At 47.7% G+C, this 24,008-nt stretch overlaps 1 protein-coding gene across 1 annotated transcript; it reads right to left on the reverse strand.

The window, feature by feature from the left end:
• Positions 1 to 12,970: 12,970 nt before the first annotated feature.
• On the reverse strand, positions 12,971 to 23,142 carry LOC147963370 (uncharacterized). The gene is made up of 7 exons (XM_087529556.1): positions 22,987 to 23,142; positions 22,197 to 22,454; positions 21,369 to 21,473; positions 20,388 to 20,876; positions 19,750 to 19,871; positions 13,248 to 14,806; positions 12,971 to 13,008 (listed from the first exon to the last, which is right to left on the reverse strand). The coding sequence occupies exons 1-7, from the start codon at positions 23,140 to 23,142 to the stop codon at positions 12,971 to 12,973; spliced, it is 2,727 nt and encodes a 908-aa protein (XP_087385682.1).
• Between the last annotated feature and the right edge of the window lie 866 nt (positions 23,143 to 24,008).

The raw sequence follows: 24,008 nt of genomic DNA on the forward strand, positions 1-24,008 counted from the left end.
TATATGCAGTAACCCGAATGTTGTTCGGAGTCCCGGATGAGATCCCGGACGTCACAGGAGTTCCGGAATGGTCCGGAGGTAAAGATTTATATATGGGAAGTCCTGTTTCGGCCATCGGGACAAGTTTCGGGGTCATCGGTATTGTGCCGGGACCACCGGAAGGGTCCCGGTGGTCCACCGGGTGGGGCCACCTGTCTCGGGGGGCCACATGGGCTTTAGGGGGTGCGCCTTGGCCTACATGGGCCAAGGGCACCAGCCCCAAGAGGCCCATGCGCCTAGGGTTTCAAGGGGAAAGAGTTCTAGGAGGGGAAGGCACCTCCTAGGTGCCTTGGGGGGAGGGAAACCTCCCTTGGCCGCCGCCCCCCTTAGGAGATTGGATCTCCTAGGGCCGGCGCCCCCCCTTGGCCCTCCTATATATAGTGGGGAAGGAGGGCATTTCATCCACGCCTTTGGTTGCCTCCCTCTCCCTCTCCAACACCTCCTCCTCCTCCATAGTGCTTGGCGAAGCCCTGACGGAGTACTGCAGCTCCACCATCACCACACCTCGTGTTGCTGCTGGAGCCATCTTCCTCAACCTCTCCTTCCCTCTTGCTGGATCAAGAAGAAGGAGACGTTACGCTGACCGTACGTGTGTTGAACGTGGAGGTGCCGTCCGTTCGGTGCTAGGATCTCCGGTGATTTGGATCACGTCGTGTTCGACTACCTCAACCCCGTTCTTTGAACGCTTCCGCACGCGATCTACAAAGGTAAGTAGATGCATCCGATCAATCGTTGCTAGATGAACTCATAGATGGATCTTGGTGAAACCGTAGAAAAATTTTGTTTTCTGCAACGTTCCCCAAACAGTGGTATCAGAGCTAGGTCTATGCGTAGTTCTTCTTGTGCGAGTAGAACACAATTTATTGTGGGCGTAGATGTTGTCAACTTTCTTGCCGTTACTAGTCTTATCTTGCTTCAACGGTATTGTGGGATGAAGCGGCCCGGACCAACCTTACACGTACGCTTACGTGAGACCGGTTCCACCGACTAACATGCACTAGTTGCATAAGGTGGCTCGCGGGTGTCTGTCTCTCCTACTTTAGTTGGAACGGATTCGATGAAAAGGGTCCTTATGAAGGGTAAATAGAAGGTGACAAATCACGTTGTGGCTTTCACGTAGGTAAGAAAACGTTCTTGCTAGAACCCTACTTCAGCCACGTAAAACTTGCAACAACAATTAGAGGATGTCTAACTTGTTTTTGCAGCAAGTGCTTTGTGATATGATATGGCCAAAGTTGTGATGAATGATGAATGATATATATGTGATGTATGAGTTGTTCATGCTATTGTAATAGGAATCACGACTTGCATGTCGATGAGTATGACAACCGGTAGGAGCCATAGGAGTTGTCTTTATTTTTGTATGACTTGCGTGTCATTGAGAAACGCCATGTAAATTACTTTACTTTATTGCTAAACGCGTTAGCCATAGTAGTAGAAGTAATAGTTGGCGAGCAACTTCATGGAGACACAATGATGGAGATCATGATGATGGAGATCATGGTGTCATGCCGGTGACGAAATGATCATGGAGCCCCAAGATGGAGATCAAAGGAGCTATGTGATATTGGCCATATCATGTCACGTTTATTATTTGATTGCATGTGATGTTTATCATGTTTCGCATCTTGTTTGCTTAGAACGACGGTAGTAAATAAGAGGATCCCTTACAACAATTTCAAGAAGTGTTCTCCCCTAACTGTGCACCGTTGCTAAAGTTCGTCGTTTCGAAGCACCACGTGATGATCGGGTGTGATAGATCCTTACGTTCACATACAACGGGTGTAAGACAGTTTTACACATGCAAAACACTTAGGGTTAACTTGACGAGCCTAGCATGTACAGACATGGCCTCGGAACACAGAGACCGAAAGGTCGAACACGAGTCGTATGGAAGATACGATCAACAAGAAGATGTTCATCGACGATGGCTAGTCCGTCTCACGTGATGATCGGACACGGCCTAATCGACTCGGATCGTGTAACACTTAGATGACTAGAGGGATGTCTAATCTGAGTGGGAGTTCATCAATAATTTGATTAGATGAACTTAATTATCATGAACTTAGTCTAAATCCTTTGCAAATATGTCTTGTAGATCAAATGGCCAACGTAGTCCTCAACTTCAACGCGTTCCTAGAGAAAACCAAGCTGAAAGACGATGGCAGCAACTATACGGACTGGGTCCAGAACCTGAGGATCATCCTCATAGCTGCCAAGAAAGAATATGTCCTGCAAGCACCACTAGGTGATCCACCCGTCCCACAGAACCAAGACGTTATGAACGCTTGGCAGACACGTGCCGATGACTACTCCCTCGTTCAGTGCGGCATGCTTTACAGCTTAGAGCCGGGGCGCCAAAAGCGTTTTGAGAGACATGGAGCATATGAGATGTTCGAAGAGCTGAAAATGGTTTTTCAAGCTCATGCCCGGATCGAGAGATATGAAGTCTCCGACAAATTCTTCAGCTGTAAGATGGAGGAAAATAGTTCTGTCAGTGAGCACAAACTCAAAATGTCTGGGTTGCATAACCGCTTGACTCAGCTGGGAGTTAATCTCCCGGATGACGCGGTCATCGACAGAATCCTTCAGTCGCTTCCACCGAGCTACAAGAGCTTTGTGATGAACTTCAATATGCAGGGGATGGAAAAGACCATTCCTGAAGTATTTGCTATGCTGAAATCAGCAGAGGTAGAAGTCAAGAAGGAACATCAAGTGTTGATGGTGAATAAAACCACTAAGTTCAAGAAGGGCAAGGGTAAAAAGAACTTCAAGAAGGACGGTAAAGGAGTTGCCGCGCCCGGCAAGCAAGCTACTGGGAAGAAGCCAAAGAATGGACCCAAGCCCGAGACTGAGTGCTTTTATTGCAAAAGGAAGGGTCACTGGAAGCGGAACTGCCCCAAATACTTAGCGGACAAGAAGGCCGGCAACACCAAAGGTATATTTGATATACATGTAATTGATGTGTACCTTACCAGTACTCGTAGTAACTCCTGGGTATTTGATACCGGTGTCGTTGCTCATATTCGTAACTCACAGCAGGAGCTGCGGAATAAACGGAGTCTGGCGAAGGACGAGGTGACAATGCGCGTCGGGAATGGTTCCAAGGTCGATGTGATCGCCGTCGGCACGCTACCTCTACATTTACCTACGGGATTAGTTATAAACCTCAATAATTGTTATTTAGTGCCAAGTTTGAGCATGAACATTGTATCAGGATCTCGTTTAATACGAGATGGCTACTCATTTAAATCCGAGAATAATGGTTGTTCTATTTATATGAGAGATATGTTTTATGGTCATGCTCCGATGGTCAATGGTTTATTCTTAATGAATCTCGAACGTAATATTACACATATTCATAGTGTGAATACCAAAAGATGTAAGGTTGATAATGATAGTCACACATACTTGTGGCACTGCCGCCTTGGTCACATAGGTATCAAACGCATGAAGAAGCTCCATGCTGATGGACTTTTAGAGTCTCGTGATTATGAATCATTTTACACGTGCGAACCATGCCTCATGGGTAAAATGACCAGGACTCCGTTCTCAGGAACAATGGAGCGAGCAACCAACTTATTGGAAATCATACATACTGATGTGTGCGGTCCAATGAGTGTTGAGGCTCGCGGTGGCTATCGTTATGTTCTCACCCTCACTGATGACTGAGTAGATATGGGTATATCTACTTAATGAAACACAAGTCTGAAACCTTTGAAAAGTTCAAGGAATTTCAGAGTGAGGTTGAGAATCAACGTGACAGGAAAATCAAGTTTCTACGATCAGATTGTGGAGGAGAATACTTGAGTCACGAATTTGGCACACACTTAAGAAAATGTGGAATCGTTTCACAACTCACGCCGCCTGGAACACCTCAACGTAACGGTGTGTCCGAACATCGTAATCGCACTCTATTGGATATGGTGCGGTCTATGATGTCTCTTACCGATTTACCGCTATCATTTTGGGGATACGCTCTAGAGACAGCTACATTCACTTTAAATAGGGCTCCGTCTAAATCCTTTGAGACGACACCGTATGAATTATGGTTTGGCAAGAAACCTAAGCTGTCGTTTCTAAAAGTTTGGGGATGCGATGCTTATGTCAAGAAACTTCAACCTGAGAAGCTCGAACCCAACTTGGAAAAATGCGCCTTCATAGGATACCCTAAGGAAACCATTGGGTATACCTTCTACCTAAGATCCGAAGGCAAGATCTTTGTTGCCAAGAACGGACTCTTTCTGGAGAAAGAGTTTCTCTCGAAAGAAGTAAGTGGGAGGAAAGTGGAACTTGATGAAGTATTACCTCTTGAACATCAGATTAGCGCAGCTCAAGAAAATGTTTCTGTGGTGCCTCCACCGGTTAGAGAGGAGGTTAATGATGATGATCACGAAACTTTAGATCAAGTTACTACTGAACTTCATAGGTCCACAAGGACACGTTCCGCACCAGAGTGGTACGGCCCTGTCCTGGAAATCATGTTGTTAGACAACGGTGAACCTTCGAACTATGAAGAAGCGATGGCGGGCCCGGATTCCGACAAATGGCTAGAAGCCATGAAATCCGAGATAGGATCCATGTATGAAAACGAAGTATGGACTTTGACTGACTTGCCCGTTGAACGGCGAGCCATAGAAAATAAATGGATCTTTAAGAAGAAGACAGACGCGTATGTCTTCTTCTTAAAGATCCATTTATTTTCTATGGCTCGCCGTTCAACGGGCAAGTCAGTCAAAGTCCATACTTCGTTTTCATACATGGATCCTATCTCGGATTTCATGGCTTCTAGCCATTTGTCGGAATCCGGGCCCGCCATCGCTTCTTCATAGTTCGAAGGTTCACCGTTGTCTAACAACATGATTTCCAAGACAGGGTTGCCGTACCACTCTGGTGCGGAACGTGTCCTTGTGGACCTTCGAATTTCAGTAGGAGCTTGATCAGAAGTATCTTGATCATTATCATTAACTTCCTCTCTAGTCGGTGCAGGCACCTCAGGAACATTTTCTTGAGTTGCGCCAGTTTCCGGTTCAAGAGGTAATACTTCATCAACCTCTACTTTCCTCCCACTTACTTCTTTCGAGAGAAACTCTTTCTCTAGAAAGGACCCATTCTTGGCAACAAAGATCTTGCCTTCGGATCTTAGGTAGAAGGTATACCCAATCGTTTCTTTAGGGTATCCTATGAAGACGCATTTTTCCGACTTGGGTTCGAGCTTCTCAGGTTGAAGTTTCTTGACATAAGCATCGCATCCCCAAACTTTTAGAAACGACAGCTTAGGTTTCTTCCCAAACCATAATTCATACGGTGTCGTCTCAACGGATTTCGACGGAGCCCTATTTAAAGTGAATGCGGCAGTCTCTAAAGCATAGCCCCAAAAAGATAGCGGTAAATCGGTAAGAGACATCATAGATCGCACCATATCTAATAGAGTGCGATTACGACGTTCGGACACACCGTTACGCTGAGGTGTTCCAGGCGGCGTGAGTTGTGAAACTATTCCACATTTTCTTAAGTGTGTGCCAAACTCGTGACTCAAGTATTCTCCTCCACGATCTGATCGTAGAAACTTGATTTTCCTGTCACGTTGATTTTCAACCTCACTCTGAAATTCCTTGAACTTTTCAAAGGTTTCAGACTTGTGCTTCATTAAGTAGATATACCCATACCTACTTAAATCATCAGTGAGGGTGAGAACATAGCGATAGCCACCGCGAGCCTCAACACTCATTGGACCGCACACATCAGTATGTATGATTTCCAATAAGTCAGTTGCTCGCTCCATTGTTCCTGAGAACGGAGTCTTGGTCATTTTACCCATAAGGCATGGTTCGCACGTGTCAAATGATTCATAATCAAGAGACTCTAAAAGTCCATCTGCATGGAGCTTCTTCATGCGTTTGACACCTATGTGACCAAGGCGGCAGTGCCACAAGTATGTGGGACTATCATTATCAACCTTACTTCTTTTGGTACTCACATTATGAACATGTGTAGCATCATGTTCGAGATTCATAAAGAATAAACCATTCACCATAGGAGCATGACCATAAAACATGTCTCTCATAAAAATGGAACAACCATTATTTTCGGATTTAAATGAGTAGCCATCTCGAATTAAACGAGATCCCGATTCAATGTTCATGCTCAAAGCTGGCACTAAATAACAATTATTAAGGTTTAAAACTAATCCCGAAGGGAGATGCAGAGGCAGCGTGCCGACGGCGATCACATTGACCTTGGAACCATTCCCGACGCGCATCGTCACCTCGTCCTTTGCCAGTTTCCGCTTATTCCGCAGCCCCTGCTTTGAGTTACAAATGTGAGCAACTGCACCGGTATCAAATACCCAGGAGCTACTACGGGCACTAGTAAGGTACACATCAATTACATGTATATCACATATACCTTTTGTTTTGCCGGCCTTCTTATCCGCTAAGTACTTAGGGCAGTTCCGCTTCCAGTGACCGCTTCCCTTGCAATAAAAGCACTCAGTCTCGGGCTTGGGTCCATTCTTTGGCTTCTTCCCGGCAGCTTGCTTGCCAGGCGCGGCAACCTCCTTGCCGTCCTTCTTGAAGTTCTTTTTACCCTTGCCTTTCTTGAACTTAGTGGTTTTATTGATCATCAACACTTGATGTTCCTTCTTGACTTCTACCTCCGCTGATTTCAGCATTGAGAACAACTCAGGGATGGTCTTTTGCATCCCCTGCATGTTGAAGTTCATCACGAAGCTCTTGTAGCTTGGTGGAAGCGACTGGAGGATTCTGTCAATGACCGCATCATCCGGGAGATTAACTCCCAGCTGAGACAAGCGGTTATGCAACCCAGACATAGTGAGTATGTGCTCACTGACAGAACTATTTTCCTCCATCTTACAGCTGAAGAACTTATCGGAGCCTTCATATCTCTCGATCCGGGCATGAGCTTGAAAAACCATTTTCAGCTCTTCGAACATCTCGTATGCTCCATGTCTCTCAAAATGTTTTTGGAGCCCCGGCTCTAAGCTGTAAAGCATGCCGCACTGAACGAGGGAGTAGTTGTCAACACGTGTCTGCCAAGCGTTCATAACGTCTTGGTTCTGTGGGACGGGAGGATCACCTAGCGGTGCTTGTAGGACATAATCTTTCTTGGCAGCTATGAGGATGATCCTCAGGTTCCGGACCCAGTCCGTATAGTTGCTGCCATCGTCTTTCAGCTTGGTTTTCTCTAGGGACGCGTTGAAGTTGAGGACTACGTTGGCCATTTGATCTACAAGACATATTGCAAAGATTTTAGACTAAGTTCATGATAATTAAGTTCATCTAATCAAATTATTAATGAACTCCCACTTAGATTAGACATCCCTCCAGTCATCTAAGTATTACATGATCCGAGTTAACTAGACCGTGTCCGATCATCACGTGAGACGGACTAATCAACGTCGGTGAACATCTTCATGTTGATCGTATCTTCTATACGACTCATGCTCGACCTTTCGGTCTTCTGTGTTCCGAGGCCATGTCTGTACATGCTAGGCTCGTCAAGTCAACCTAAGTGTTTGCATGTGTAAATCTGTCTTACACCCGTTGTATGTGAACGTCTGAATAAAACACCCGATCATCACGTGGTGTTTTGAAACAGCGAATTGTCGCAACGGTGCACAGTTAGGGGGAACACTTCTTGAAATTATTATGAGGGATCATCTTATTTACTACCGTCGTTCTAAGTAAACAAGATGCAAAACATGATAAACATCACATGCAATTAAATAATAAACGTGACATGATATGGCCAATATCACATAGCTCCTTTGATCTCCATCTTGGGGCTCCATGATCATCTTGTCACCGGCTTGACACCATGATCTCCATCATCATGATCTCCATCATCGTGTCTCCATGAAGTTGCTCGCCAACTATTACTTCTACTACTATGGCTAACGCGTTTAGCAATAAAGTAAAGTAATTTACATGGCGTTTCTTAATGACACGCAGGTCATATAAAAGAATAAAGACAACTCCTATGGCTCCTGCCGGTTGTCATACTCATCGACATGCAAGTCGTGATTCCTATTACAATAGCATGAACATCTCATACATCACATATATATCATTCATCATTCATCACAACTTTGGCCATATCATATCACAAAGCACTTGCTGCAAAAACAAGTTAGGCGTCCTCTAATTGTTGTTGCAAGTTTTACATGGCTGAATTAGGGCTCTAGCAAGAACGTCTTCTTACCTACGTTAAAGCCACAACGTGATTTGTCAACTTCTATTTACCCTTCATAAGGACCCTGTTCATCGAATCCGCTCCAACTAAAGTGGAGAGACAGACACCCGTCAGCCACCTTATGCAACTAGTGCATGTTAGTCGGTGGAACCGGTCTCACGTAAGCGTACGTGTAAGGTTGGTCCGGCCCGCTTCATCCCACAATACAGCTGAAGCAAGAAAAGACTAGTAATGGCAAGAAAGTTGACAAATCTACGCCCACAACAAATTGTGTTCTACTCGCGCAAGAAGAACTACGCATAGACCTAGCTCATGATGCCACTGTTGGGGAACGTTGGAGAAAACAAAATTTTCCTACTCGTTTCACCAAGATCATCTAGGAGTTCATCTAGCAACGAGTCATTGGATGCATCTACATACCTTTGTAGATCGCGCACGGAAGAGTTCAAAAGAACGGTGATGATGTAGTCGTACTCGACGTGATCCAAATCACCGATGACCAAGCGCCGAACGGACGGCACCTACGCGTTCAACACACGTACGGGACGGGAGACGTCTCCTCCTTCTTGATCCAGCAAGGGGGGAAGGAGAGGTTGATGAAGATCCAGCAGCACGACGGCGTGGTGGTGGATGCAGGGCGTCACAGAAGTAGGGCTTCGCCAAGACTACGAGGGAGAGACGTAACGGGGAGAGAGGGAGGCGCCAGGGGCTGGGTGTGAAGTCCCTCCTCTCCCCCACTATATATAGGGGTGCCAAGGGGGGGTGGTGCGCAGCCTAGGAGATCCAATCTCCTATGGCCGGCGGCCAAGGGGAGGTTTCCCTCCCCCCCAAGGCACCTAGGGGTGCCTTCCACCACTTGGACTCTTCCTTGGTGGAAACCCTAGGCGCATGGGCCTAGTAGGGCTGGTGCCCTTGGCCCATGTAGGCCAAGGCGCACCCCCTACAGCCCATGTGGCCCCCCGGGACAGGTGGCCCCACCCGGTGGGCCCACGGGACCCCTCCGGTGGTCCCGGTACAATACCGATGACCCCGAAACTTGTCCCGATGCCTGAAACAGCACTTCCTATACATAATTCTTTACCTCCGGACCATTCCGGAACTCCTCGTGACGTCCGGGATCTCATCCGGGACCCCGAACAATATTCGGGTTACTGCATATACATATCTTCACAACCCTAGCGTCACCGAACCTTAAGTGTGTAGACCCTACGGGTTCGGGAGACAAGCAGACATGACTGAGACAACTCTCAGGTCAATAACCAACAGCGGGATCTGGATACCCATGTTGGCTCCCACATGCTCCACGATGATCTCATCGGATGAACCACGATGTCGAGGATTCAATCAACCCCGTATGCAATTCCCTTTCAATCGATATGTTACTTGCCCGAGATTCGATCGTCGGTATCCCAATACCTCGTTCAATCTCGTTACCGGCAAGTCACTTTACTCGTACCGTAATGCATGATCACGTGACCAGACACTTGGTCACTATGAGCTCATTATGATGATGCATTACCGAGTGGGCCCAGTGATACCTCTCCGTCATACGGAGTGACAAATCCCAGTCTTGATCCATGTCAACCCAACAGACACTTTCAGAGATACCCGTAGTCTACCTTTATAGTCACCCAGTTACGTTGTGACGTTTGGTATACCAAAAGCACTCCTACGGTATCCGGGAGTTACACGATCTCATGGTCTAAGGAAAAGATACTTTGACATTGGAAAACTCTAGCAAACGAACTATACGATCTTGTGCTATGTTTAGGATTGGGTCTTGTCCATCACATCATTCTCCTAATGATGTGATCTCGTTATCAATGACATCCAATGTCCATAATTCTTTACCTCCGGACTATTCCGGAACTCCTCGTGATGTCCGGGATCTCATCCGGGACCCCGAACAATATTCGGGTTACTGCATATACATGTCTTCACAACCCTAGCGTCACCGAACCTTAAGTGTGTAGACCCTACGGGTTCGGGAGACAAGCAGACATGACCGAGACGACTCTCCGGTCAATAACCAACAGCGGTATCTGGATACCCATGTTGGCTCCCACATGCTCCACGATGATCTCATCGGATGAACCACGATGTCAAGGATTCAATCAACCCCGTATGCAATTCCCTTTGTCAATCGATATGTTACTTGCCCGAGATTCGATCGTCGGTATCCCAATACCTCGTTCAATCTCGTTACTGGCAAGTCACTTTACTCGTACCGTAATGCATGATCCCGTGACCAGACACTTGGTCACTTTGAGCTCATTATGATGATGCATTACCGAGTGGGCCCAGTGATACCTCTCCGTCATACGGAGTGACAAATCCCAGTCTTGATCCATGTCAACCCAACAGACACTTTCGGAGATACCCGTAGTCTACCTTTATAGTCACCTAGTTATGTTGTGACGTTTGGTAGACCCAAAGCACTCCTACGGCATCCGGGAGTCACACGATCTCATGGTCTAAGGAAAGGATACTTGACATTGGAAAACTCTAGCAAACGAACTATACGATCTTGCGCTATGTTTAGGATTGGGTCTTGTCCATCACATCATTCTCCTAATGATGTGATCTCGTTATCAATGACATCCAATGTCCATAGTCAGGAAACCATGACTATCTGTTGATTAACGAGCCAGTCAACTAGAGGCTCACTAGGGACATGTTGGTGTCTGTTATTCACACATGTATTACGATTTCCGGATAACACAATTATAGCATGAATAAAGACAATTATCATGAACAAGGAAATATAATAATAATGCTTTTATTATTGCCTCTAGGGCATATTTCCAACAAAACAGGGAGGGAGGACAACACAGGAGCCGACCGGTAGGGGGTCGACGGTTGCCGCAAGAGAACGCCGCGGACGCACGCGCTAAAGTGCGTTGCCCCGCGGACAGGGAGTGCGTCCACGTCGAGCGGAGCCTCCTGAAGCCAAGCGGAGTCATCGGCGATGAACGTGAGCGCGCCGAGACGGATCTCGCGGCCCTCCACCAAAACTCCGCCAGAAACCATGATGATTTGGATCGGAAAAGATCACAACTCCTCCAACAAATCGCTAAAACACCGGCCCCAAGGTGGGCGCCACCTGTCGTGGTTCTAAGTCTGACAGTAATGTAGGGGGGTAAGAATGGAGAGGCAAGATCTTAGCTATGGAGAAGTTGTAAGCACACGAGGTTTACGAGTTCAGGCCCTTCTCGGAGGAAGTAATAGCCCTACATCTCGGAGCCCGGAGGCGGTCAACTGGATTATGCGTGTATGAATTACAGGGGTGCGAACCCTTTACACTGAGGAGGGGGTGGCTTATATAGAGTTCGCCGGACCCCTTCGGCCCTCAGTTGTGCAGGGTTTTAAATACACTAAGGTCGGGCATTACTGGTAACGCCCCTAATAAAGTGCTATGATGACCATAAAAGCTACTTAATAACCGACCGTTAGCGTGCGGAGTGCCTTTAGGTCTCCTGGCCGTCGAGTGATTGGACCTTGGTCGAGTGATTGCTTCTTGGTCGAGTGTCTTCGAGTCTGTCGAGTGAAACACCTCCAAGTCGATTGAAAGGTGATTTCTTCTTGAGATGTCCTTGGGTAGGGCAGCTGGGACAGGTCCATGACCCTACCCTAGGAACATAGCTTCATCAGCGGGGGGCGGAGAGACCGAGGCGGGGCCCTGACGAGGCAGGTACGAGGTAGGTGCGCAGAGTTCGGGGGGGATCCCGAGGCTCGGATTTTCTGTGGTCGTACGAGTGCGTTGTGGTGGCGTGTCGCCAGATGAGTAGGGAAAAACTGTTTCGTCGAATGTGACGTGACGAGAGATGATGACCTTGTGGGTAGTGAGGTCTAAGCACCGATAGCCCTTGTGCTCTAAGGGGTAGCCGAGGAAGACGCAGAAAGTGGAGCGCGGGTAGAGTTTGTGCGGGCTGGTGGCGATGGTGTTTGGAAAGCAGAGGCAGCCGAACACGCGCATATGGTCATAAGTGGGGTGTTTACCTAGAAGGCAAAAAAAAGGTGTCTCAGAGGCAATGGATGAGCATGGGCGGCGGTTGAGTATATATGTGGCGGTGTGAAGAGCTTCTACCCAGAATGGTGGCGGGAGGTTGGCATGGATGAGGAGCACTCGTAGGATGTCGTTTGTAGTGCGGATAAGGCGCTCGGCCTTACCGTTTTGGGGCGAGGTGTGGGGGCAGCAGAGGCGAAGGGAGGCGCCATACCGAGAGAAAAGGTCGCGAAGAGAGGTGGTGAGGAATTCTCCTCCGTTATCACACTGCAGGCACTGGATGGCAACGTGGAACTGAGTAAGTACGTAAGCGTGAAAGCGGTGAATAACGTCAACAGTGTCGGACTTGTGGCGCAAAGGGAAAGTCCAAGAGTAGTGAGAGTAGTCGTCAAGAATCACTAAATAATATTGAAAACCAGAACAACTACAAGTGGGGGAAGTCCACAAATCACAGTGTATGAGTTGAAATGCGCACTAGTAGCAGAAGTGGAATTGGGAAAAGGCAGCCGTGGCTACTTGCCTAATTGGCATGCCGTACAAACAGAAGTCTTAGACACACCATTATTACATGTTGGAAGAAAAGTGCGAGATAAAATGGAAACAGTCTTATTGCTAGGATGCCCCAATCACTGGTGCCACACGTTGCCGCCAACGACGGTGAGGAGAGCTTGGACGCCGGTGTTGGTGAAGAAAGGATACAAGTCCCCGTGACTATTGGATCTCAGGATGATCTTGCGGGTGGCTAGGTCCTTCACGGAAAAACCGAACGGGTCAAATTCTATACTGCAATGGTTATCAACGGTGAAACGACGGACGGAAATTAGATTTTTGATGATAGTAGGTGATACTAAGACGTCGTTAAGTGAGAAAGATGAAACGGAAGTGGAACCAACAGCAGTAATAGGTAAACGTGATCAGTCACCAACAACTATTCCAGAAGAATGATGCAACGATGGGGAAGAAAACTTGGAGAGAGTGGACGTCATACCAGTCACGTGAGAAGAAGCCCCGGTGTCCAAGAACCACTCCTGGCCGCCGCCATAGTGCTGCAGGGACAGGTTCTGAAGCGCGGCGTAGAGCTGGTGGTACTGCTCCCATGTGGGGCCGCCGGCCGGCGGCGCGGTAGCCATCGGGTACGCCTGATGAGGAGGCGGAGGGCGTGGCCCCAGCACCCCCGCGGCGTTGGGCGCCACCCAGGCGGGACGAGGCGGAGACGGCCCGGGCAGGAGCGTGCCGTAGGGGGCGAAGAACCCAGAGAGCGGCGAGCCAGCAGCGTGAGGGACGGCGCCGCGCCCAGTCGAGGAGCTGCCCGCGGTACGGGAGCCGCGTCCACGACCGCGGCCGCGGCCGCGCCCACGCCCATGCCCGCGCGCGTGGGTGTCGGTGCCGGAGGACGTCGCGCCCTCGCCCTTGTCGTGCGAAGCCCGGTCGATGGAGGAGCCAGGTCCGGGGCGATCGGCTGGGGAGCCGGCGCCGGCGGTGCCGATGGTGAGCGCCGTGGCGGTGACCTCGGGGCGCCCCTCGAGGCGAGCGCGTTCGTTGGCCGAGATTTCTTCCATGAGGAGACGCGAGCGCGCCTGCGCGAACATGGGGAAGGGTGTCTGCATCGGAAGGAGAGTCGCCATGACGTGGAACTTGTTGTTCAGCCCACGGATCAGCTGTAGGGTCAGGGTCTGGTCGGTGACGCGCTCGCCGACCTCAGAGAGCTCGGTGGCGAGGGTCCGAAGGCGCCGACAGTACTCGGTGATGGTGAGATCCCCCTGCACCAAGTTGCGGAACTCGGCGCTGAGGATGGTGGCGCAACCTGCTTGGTTGTCGCGGAAGATCAGGTGCAGCTGGGACCAGATGTCGAAGGCGGTGCTTGCCGGGGAAGCGGCGACGTCCATCAGCTCGTCGGCGACGACCCCATAGAACCACAGGACTATGGTTAGGTCATCATTGCGCCAGACGGCGCTCTCATGCAGCGGGACGGCAGCCTCGTCGAGATGATGCTGCACGTTGTGTTTACAACAGATGACATAAAAGAGATGACGCCACTTTGTGTAGTTACCGGACTCTAAGTCCAGTTTGGACCGGAAGTGATGCGCGATCGAAGACGGCAGGCCGGCGGGAGCGAAGGAAGAGCCGGCGTCGGGCGTGGAGAGGCGCGGGATCATGGCGCCGTGGGAGACGGGGACGCTGCCCGCGAGTCGAAGGGAGCCCACGGGAGGGGCCGTGGGTGGCGTCGGGGCCGCGGCGAGGTGGGGCCCGTGAGCCACAGTGGTCGAGGAAGAGGGAGCGGCCTCGGGGACGGGCTCCTTGCCGCGGACGACGTCCGGCGCGAGCCGGGCTGGACGGGCCGTGAGGACCGCGGCGGGGTTGGGGACGGCCGCGATCGAAGCAGGGGCGGCCGCGGCGGGAGCGTGGACGGCCGTGGGGAATGCAGCGGTCAGGGGAACCGCGGCGAAGGGTCGCGTAGGTGCCGCTGGCGAGTCGAAGTCGGCGGAGCGAGAGCGACGGAGAAGGCGGTTCATGGCGGAAGCGAGAGAGGTGGATCGGAAGATGCGTCTGATATCAAGTTGGATTGTATTACTCTCACACGTTGTATTACATGGCCTCGATGGGCTTATATAGGATACATCAGTAGAGTACAGAGAGGTGGGGTGAAAGGTTGGATCGGCATGCCTAGCATGCAGGACGTGCAGGCGCACATTGAGCGAGAGAAAGGGGCTGGCCGTTTAGCCCAGCAGCAGACCCGGTAAGGTGGTTCAGCCACCTGATGACTGGAGGGTGCGTGCAGTCGAACACTTAAAACATGGTTCTGATCGCCAAAAATCGAGATATTTGCAGTAACCAGGTATTTTGAAGATTGTGAGCTCCAGGCCGCAGCGCGAGACACGCCAACTCAGCTCTACTACGTGTGGCGTATCTCCGAACCCAACGGGCACTAGGTTTCCCTTGGCTTCCGCAAAAATAATAATTTTTGACATTTTCCCTGTTTCACGTCTGAATTCCCGTTCCTGGCCCGTCCCATTCATGCACAACGCAGCGCCAAGGCTCAACACTTCCCCGCAAAAGAAAAAAAAGGCAACTTCAAATGGAGCAACATGTGTGACGATGATGTGAACTCCCAACTGCATATAGCTGAGCAGCCGCCAACCTCGACGTCATCACCGAGACGGTGCCATCCCTAGGTCCCTCGAGGACCAGCGCGTGGTGGCGGGGAACCGCCGCGAGTTGCTCATCAGACTAGCCATAATGGATAATACTCCCTCCGTTTTTATTTACTTCGCATATTAGAGTTGACTGAAATCAAACTTTCTAAAGTTTGACCAAGTTTATAGAAGAAAATATAAATATTTACCATAACAAATTTATACTATGTGGAAATACATTTGATAATGAATCTAATGGTGTTGATTTCTTATTGTATATGTTAATATTTTTGTCCACAAACTTTGTCAAAGTTTATACAGTTTGACTTTGACCAAAGCTAATATGCGGAGTAAATAAAAACGGAGGGAGTAACATACACTAGTAATATACATATATTTCTAGACTATGTTACTACCTTCATAGTGGGTAGTAACTTAAGTATGATAACATGCAAAGATTCATTTATTAGGTTATAGACTCATATTGCATTGGAACATGTGATGTTACTAACTAGCTAAGTTACTACAACTATCTCTCTCTTCATTAACCAATTGCCACATAAATAAATTTGCTGAGTTGGACTCGATGTTACTGTTGAAATTACTCCCACTGTGGCTAGTCTTAGTGATGTAGAGCGTTGGCAAATGTTCGGGGAGGCCAATAGTGAGGACTCCCATGATGAAATGTCATTAATTCACCTCCGCTGCCAACAACCACTAGGACTATGGCTCCGGCACGGGGGTGCCCGAGCACTCCTCTCACGGGGAATATTTTTTGTCTAGTTTTATGTATGAATTAGATACAACAAATGTAGTATGCTAGAATGTTCCTGCGTTTAACTATGTCATATGTCTGAACTGTATATGTTTATTGAATTTCTTATGTCGAATGGCCTATGTACAATCTACATGCAAGGTTTTGTATGGACTTGCGGTTCAAGAGATGGAGGGCACCAGGACAAATAAGGATCGACCTTGTGCTGTCCACGGACAAATGGGGGTCCAAATTTGCCTATTGTGGTTGGAGATGCTCTGACCCGGTGAAAAACCGAGAATTTTGTGGCCTTGACGATCATGGATGAATGAAATTCACGTGACCTGCATGATTGAGGATTTCATCTAACACAATGAAGGTGTATACAACTACAGTATATTCATTGCTCCTATAGCTAGCAAGAGATCGGCCAATGAAATCAAGTCATTTGTTTCTCTGTGATCTTTCTATCCTTCTTTCATTGCCGGGAGGCAGGAATGGCATTGTGCGAGGCATCACAAGGTGAGATGACTTTGATGGGTGCAAGGACACAGAGAGGCTGCGGGTCGATGCGTATTATTTGTCCATGCAAGGCTTTCTTCACAACCATTTGAGACTGAATAGTGCATAGTGTAAGTTGGGCTTGAAACATCGCTCTCTAATACATTTCAAGTGAGATTGATAACATAGTCTGCAACGCGGCTAAAAACATGGTCCGGACCACGAAAATCGGGATCTTTCCTGTAAGGTATTTTGAAGATTATGAAAAAAAAAGAGTATAGAGAGCAGGCAGAGCACGTACCTTGTACTGTTCACCGGTCCGTGGGGTAGGGAATAAAGGTAGGCCGCCACTTCAATCACATTCCGATAGTGCCATTTTCTGAGGGGGGTTGGTGATCAGCGGCAGTGCGCGGTGGACGGAGGAGCCTCGATGCGGTGCCTGGATCTGAGAAAGCACACCTCCACCATGGCGGCCGGAGATGGATGAAGACGCGGGCCAGGGTGTGGGGCAGAGGATGGGGGAGGTGAGGTCGTCATGCGACCGGAGAGGGAACTGCGGCGCTGGGGAAGATGGCGAGGGGAGCATGGTAGAGGCGGAGGGGAAGGGGGAGACAAGGAGAAGGAGCTCGATTAATACTACACTGCGGCAGCGTGAGACAGGAGGCCAAGTCATCTCTACTCTGCATGTGTGGCGTATCTGCGAAGCCAACGGCCACCAGTTTTCCCTTCGCTTCCGTGTGAACGCTGCATCTTCTATTTCAAAAATAAACTTTTTTCTTTAATACATATGCCATACATATTTTTCATTTTTGGAAACAGGCATGGCACAAAATTCAATCGTCTGGGTCATAGATTGCAGTGGCGAAGCCACGTTAGAGCTGTGTAGTCAGGCGACTACACAGGATTTTCGTGAGTCCATGACCCCCGCTACGTGCGTATCTATCTAGGATTTGTTTGGCATAACAATTAGCTGGGCCATAGCAAAACAACCTTTCCCTATATAACAAAAAAAAAACAGAATAAACTACCTCGGCCCTCTGGTTGTAGTGGATCGGCAAATATCCCAAAAGGAATCACGTACATTTCGCTTTAAACTTCTCAGGCTTTCCAACTTCTAGTTCTTATCGATCGTGTATGTCTCAGCATCTTACCAGACCATGGCCAACCGCCATGAGCCACAACCTCCTCCTGTCGTCCGCCCGCAATCTTTGGTCAGGGCGTGAGGCCGTGACCCATGAGGCACGGTCACCCCTGGCAATCCGCGGCCACGAGCGACGCCGACGCACCGTACGGCGATCCTCGAGCGATGCACCATCCGTTATCCATGGGCATCGATTGATGCAGACTGAATTGATCAAATAATTCAATATTGCTGCCAGCACTAATCAAACACCAGGATGTTCTCCATACATTTGTAAGTTCAATTTTTTCAGTACATTATCTTCCTTCTCTAGCCTCTAGGCCTCTTTCAATTTTCTTCTCCCACGAGTCACGAGCAATAGTAGGATTATAGTGTAAGAGATGGTTTTTATTAAGAATTAGAATTTTAGATATTTTCTTCTCTCACGGATGTTATTATGCATACAATATCAATGATCACAAGGGCTATGCAATAAATAAATAAATGTACAATTTTCATGTTTACGCTGTCTAGAAAAATCTTCATTAGACAAGTTTGACATCACAAGGTTTTAATCTTGGCACCGCCACTGATAGATTGTACATGTATCTAAGCGGCACCTAGAATGGCTTACCTCTAAAATCAATGGCTTAGAATTATTTTCCATTAGGACTGACATCGTGCTCGGAAGATGCATCGAGTTAGAAAATATATATTGTATAAGGTAGTAGAAGGCTGTGGCGCGGACATAATTAATTAGATTATGTCTTGACAACACACAAAGTGTACCAAAGTAAATCATTCAAAAAAAAAGTGGCGGAGACAACAAGAACGTTCTTTCCATAGAGGTTGAACTGATCCTAGATGCCATTTACTTACAAAGCATAGCTATGCTGACGATTCTGTGGAACGACTCATTGCCATGGGTGCAGGTTATATCCCCATGGACTTCATTCTGGTCACTCATCCTTGCCGCACATGTAGTTTTGGAGCATAAATGCCTTGTCAATAATCGGAGCCATTGCGGTGGTGTGCTCTCCAGTAATATATGAACAGAGTGGTAACATGCTTTTGGTTTCCTCTAACATCCCAGTGAACCGAACAGAAATCGCGAGTACTTCTAGCCATTGGGTAATCACTTCTCCTGGAAGCTCTCAGCGTATATATAGATAGTGAGGTGGATCGGGCATGCTAAGCTCCTTCACATTTTTTATTGTTAAGCCGATACTAGCATCAGTTATAGCTAGTGTGACCATATGCATGCATCCTGCATGTGCGGCTTGGAAAGAAATGCTGAATTTTTTTGACAGTTTGTAGGCTTGTAGCGGTTACATAATCGTGCCCATAAAAAATAGTGGATTTCAAAACGGAACTAGGTCTTCACCTTTAGTTTCATGCTCATAAACAAATAGTACCAATTTTGTGTGAAAGAACACAAGTACACAAGAGTCAAACCACGCTTGCAAATTATCAGGTCTTCACCTTTAGTTTCATGATTCTTTTCGAGAGTATGAGAATGGTGTACCGTATTTTCTGTAGAAGATATAAATATAGTTAAAAGACTCCGATGACACTGCAAGCAATGCTTCCGGTAAACTCCCACACTGACACCAACATTACAAAGCTTATACTCTCACCAAACCTTTGAAACACACAGCATCAGCACTCTTCCATGTGCTTAACTCCACAAATATAATGTACTAGCTAGAACACGTTCCCTCACAGAACGTGGTTGATCTCTGTTGCTAAAAACTGTAGTATTGTTCTCTTTTTTTCGAAAAGAGGGAACTTCCCGGCCTCTACATCAGAACGATGCATACGGCCACAATTATCAATAAAAAAGGTTTAACAAAGTCTTAAAGTCTGGAAACAAAATAAAATGGCAAGCTCACACAGAGCCACATTGCCAAGAACAAAAGGCCCAAAAAGCCACAACCGGGTAAACTAATCGCCTATCCTATTACATGACCGCCATCCAAACCGATTGAAAATATCCCGCGCTACCATCTCCCACCGGACAGATCCAGTAACCAAACGCTCCCTGGCCTCCGTCGGAGTGAGTAAGGACCATATACGAATCAGCGCAGTAGCCCGGAATAATACCTGCAAAAAATGAATAGTTGTTGTTCTGTTAAAAGCCAAATCATTTCTGCAGTTCCAAATTGCCCATAACAACGCGCATACTCCTACACGAATGTGTCTAGCTGTTTCGGACTCTATCCCATCAAGCCACGTTCCGAGTAACGTATTGAATGAATTCGGAGGAGTAATGTTAAAGGCAATTTGCATAGTGCACCACAAAACTCTTGCCAATGGGCAATCAAAAAAGAGGTGCTTGATAGTCTCGTCCCGATCACAAAAACTACACCTAGTAGATCCTGTCCAGTTGCGCTTAACCAAATTATCCTTTGTTAAAATTACTTGTTTACGCACAAACCACATGAACACTGTAATCTTCAAAGGAACTTTGACTTTCCAAACATGTTTGGAACTAGGAATAACACTAGAGTTAATGATATCGATATACATCGATTTGACTGTGAACTCTCCAGACCTAGTAAGCTTCCAACACAACTGATCGGGTTGATGAGCTAACTGAACCTCCATCAGTCTACGCACCAAATGAAGCCATGCTTCCCATCGTTCGCCCACAAGCACCCTCCTAAACTGAATATTGAGGGGAATGGACCGCATAATCGTTGCAACAAAAGAATCACGACGCTGAACAATACGATACAGGGACGGATACTGGATCGCCAAAGGCGTTTCACCAAGCCACGTATCCTCCCAGAAGCGAGTGGTGTTGCCATTACCGACAATAAACTTTGTTCTATTAAAGAAGGCAGCTTTGACTCTCATAAGCCCCTTCCAGAACGGCGAATCAGTTGGTCTCACTGTCACCTGGGACAAAGTCTTGGACTGCAGATATTTACTACGAAGAATCTGCGCCCACGTTGCCTCAGTCTCAACTGACAACTTATACAGCCACTTACTGAGAAGACATTTGTTCTTGACTTCAAGATTCTCAATACCAAGGCCCCCCTGGTCCTTTGGTCGACAGATGATATCCCATTTGGCGAGTCGGTATTTTCTCTTAAGTTCATCACTCTGCCAGAAGAATCGGGATCGATAGAAGTCCAACCTTTTCCTAACTCCAACTGGGACTTCAAAGAAGGATAAGAGAAACATAGGCGTACTCATGAGCACCGAATTAATAAGAATCAATCGGCCTCCATAAGACATGAGTTTTCCTTTCCAGCAACTCAGTTTCTTCTCAAACCGATCCTCGATGGACTTCCACTCTCTGTTTGTTAGCTTACGATGGTGAATGGGAATACCTAGGTACGTAAAAGGCAAAGCCCCCAATTCACATCCAAACAATTGTCTATAAGCCTCTTGTTCGTCCTTGGCTCTACCAAAGCAGAACAACTCGCTTTTATGAAAATTAATCTTCAATCCAGTCAATTGTTTAAATAAGAATAACACCAACTTCATATTTCTCGCTTTTGCCAAGTCGTGTTCCATAAAGATGATTGTATCATCAGCGTACTGCAGGATGGACACACCACCATCAACTAGATGAGGCACCAAGCCACCCACCTGACCGGCCTCCTTTGCCCTCCCTATCAGGATCGCCAACATATCAACCACAATATTGAACAAGATTGGAGACATAGGATCACCTTGTCTCAGGCCCTTGTGTGTCTGGAAATAATGATATATATCGTCATTCACTTTAATTTCAACACTCCCTTTTTGCGTGAACGATTCCACCTGGCGTCGCCAAGCTTCATCAAAACCCTTCATGCGTAGGGCCTGTTGAAGGAACGGCCATTTGACTTTATCGTACGCCTTCTTGAAATCCACCTTGAAAATAACACCGTCAAGTTTTTTCGTGTGAACCTCATGGAGCGTTTAATGAAGGACCACAACCCCTTCAAGGATGTTCCTGTCCGGCATGAAAGCAGTTTGAGTAGGCTGCACCACAGCATGCGTAATCTATGTGAGCCTAATCGTCCCGACCTTGGTAAAAATTTTGAAACTAACATTAAGAAGACAGATAGGCCTGAATTGCTCGATTCTCACCGCCTCTGTTTTCTTAGGAAGCAGGGTTATCGTTCCAAAATTTAGCTAAAAAAGCTGAAGTTGTCCCGAGAACAAATCATGGAACATCGGCAACAGGTCCCCTTTAATAATATGCTAGCACTTCTTATAAAACTCAGCCGGGAAGCCATCCGGGCCGGGAGCCTTTTTATTTTTCATCTGTGAAATGGCCTCGAACACCTCCTTTTCCGAAAAAGGAGCGGCTAAAATATCGTTCTCAATAGCAGTAAGTTGAGGTACATCCTTAACCCTAGACTCATCTAGAGACACACAGTTCTCCCCTGGGGGTCCAAACAATTGTTTGTAGTACTCAGTAATGTATACCTTTAGGTTCTCCTGGCCGATAATCGTACCCTCATCTTGTTCAAGCTGAAAGATTCTCTTCTTCCTGTGTTTGCCACTGGCAATCATGTGGAAGAATTGAGTGTTCACGTCCCCCTGGACCACTCTTCGTACCTTGGCCCGCAGTGCCCACTTTAATTCTTCTTCACGAAAAAGTTCTTTCAGCCTCATCTCTGTGTCAAGCTTGGCATGAAGCTCGGCGGCTGGCAGAACCGTGGTTTCTACTTTTACATCTAAGGACTGAATAAGGGTAAGGAGCCGTTCCTTTTCAACCTTATAAATCCCACTAAGATGTTTAGCCCACCCACGTAGGAAACTTCTCAGGTACCTAATCTTATTCTGCCAGCGCTCAAGCGCAGTCCTACCGCCTGCATCCTTAGCCCACTCTCTGGCTACGAGATCAAGGAAGCCTTCTCTTTCAAACCAAGCAAGCTTGAACGAAAATAAATTCTTGTTGCCCGGGTGGGAAGCCTCACCAGAGTCAGGAAATAAAGGCGTATGGTCAGAAATACCACGAGAGAGAGAGCCTGAACTGTTACCAAGGGAAACTTCTGTTCCCATTCGACACTTGCCAGTATACGATCCAACTTTTCAAACGTTGGATTTGGCATTGCGTTAGCCCATGTGAACTTCCTACCTGAAAGCTCAATCTCTCTCAGATCCAAGCTTTCAATGATAGTGTTAAATATGAACGACCATCTCCCGTCAAAGTTATCATTATTCTTCTCATCACGCCTCCTAATGATGTTAAATTCCCCCCCCCCCTCCCCACCAGGATTGGGAGCTCCTCAGATCGGCAAATCCTAACTAGATCAGCCAAGAAATCCGGTTTGAATTCTGGCTGTGCGGCACCATACACCGCCACCAGAGCCCAGTCAAAACCATCAGCCTTGGACCGCACCTTGAACTTAACATCAAAATCTCCCATGACTACACTTCGAACTTCGAGAGACTCGCATCTAACACCGAGTAAGATCCCACCCGATCTTCCTCGCGGCGGCAGACAGTGCCAGCCGAACTCAATACCCCCGATAAAGTATTGAGAAATTGTGGTGAGAAATTTTCTCTACCAGTTTCTGACAAAGCAATAAAGTCCAATCTATGCTCGATAGACGCTTCTGCAAGAAACCTTCTTTTAGCCAAGTCCTTGAGACCTCTGCTATTCCAAAAGATTCCTTTCATATCTCGTCATGGAATTTTTTAGTCGTGTGGATCCTAGCACTCCTACGTACTGCGGACGTCGGATAAATCTTCCGCTTCCATTTGTGCTTAGGGCTGGTCTTACTCTCCAGCCGGTCCTCACAACCAGGCTCAGGAGGTCTTACTACAACAATCTCGACACTCTCATCCTCCTCGTCAGGCTCAGGGAGGGGATTAGCGAGATCAGCACAAAAATTATCCAGCACCCGAACCCCACAAAGCATCAATCTCGGAATCATTTATGGGTTTGACGGCCGCTAAGTTATGAATCATATCTAAAGCCCTCTCGGCCTCTAAATCCAGTAAATCATTTATGGAATTAGAAATTTCACCATCATTACTATCTAGTGAAATCCCTAATTGATTTGCATTATCAACAATCTCATCGTTCGAAAAGTGCAAGATGGAATTAGATGTATTAACCGACATACCAGTAGTGACCTGAACGTCACGAAGCTTGGCCGCCCTCATGGCGCACCGCTGCTGCATGTCGTCCACCTCCGGATGGTCCTGAAGACGGCAGCTCAACTGTCGGCCCTCAGAAACCGGGTCCGGAATCCCGCCAAACGCTATCACCTCCTCCCGAGTGAAGTT

Source organism: Triticum urartu, chromosome 6A, assembly GCF_056163025.1.
Source record: "Triticum urartu cultivar PI428250 chromosome 6A, HENAU_Tu73, whole genome shotgun sequence".
Lineage (NCBI taxonomy): Eukaryota > Viridiplantae > Streptophyta > Magnoliopsida > Poales > Poaceae > Triticum > Triticum urartu.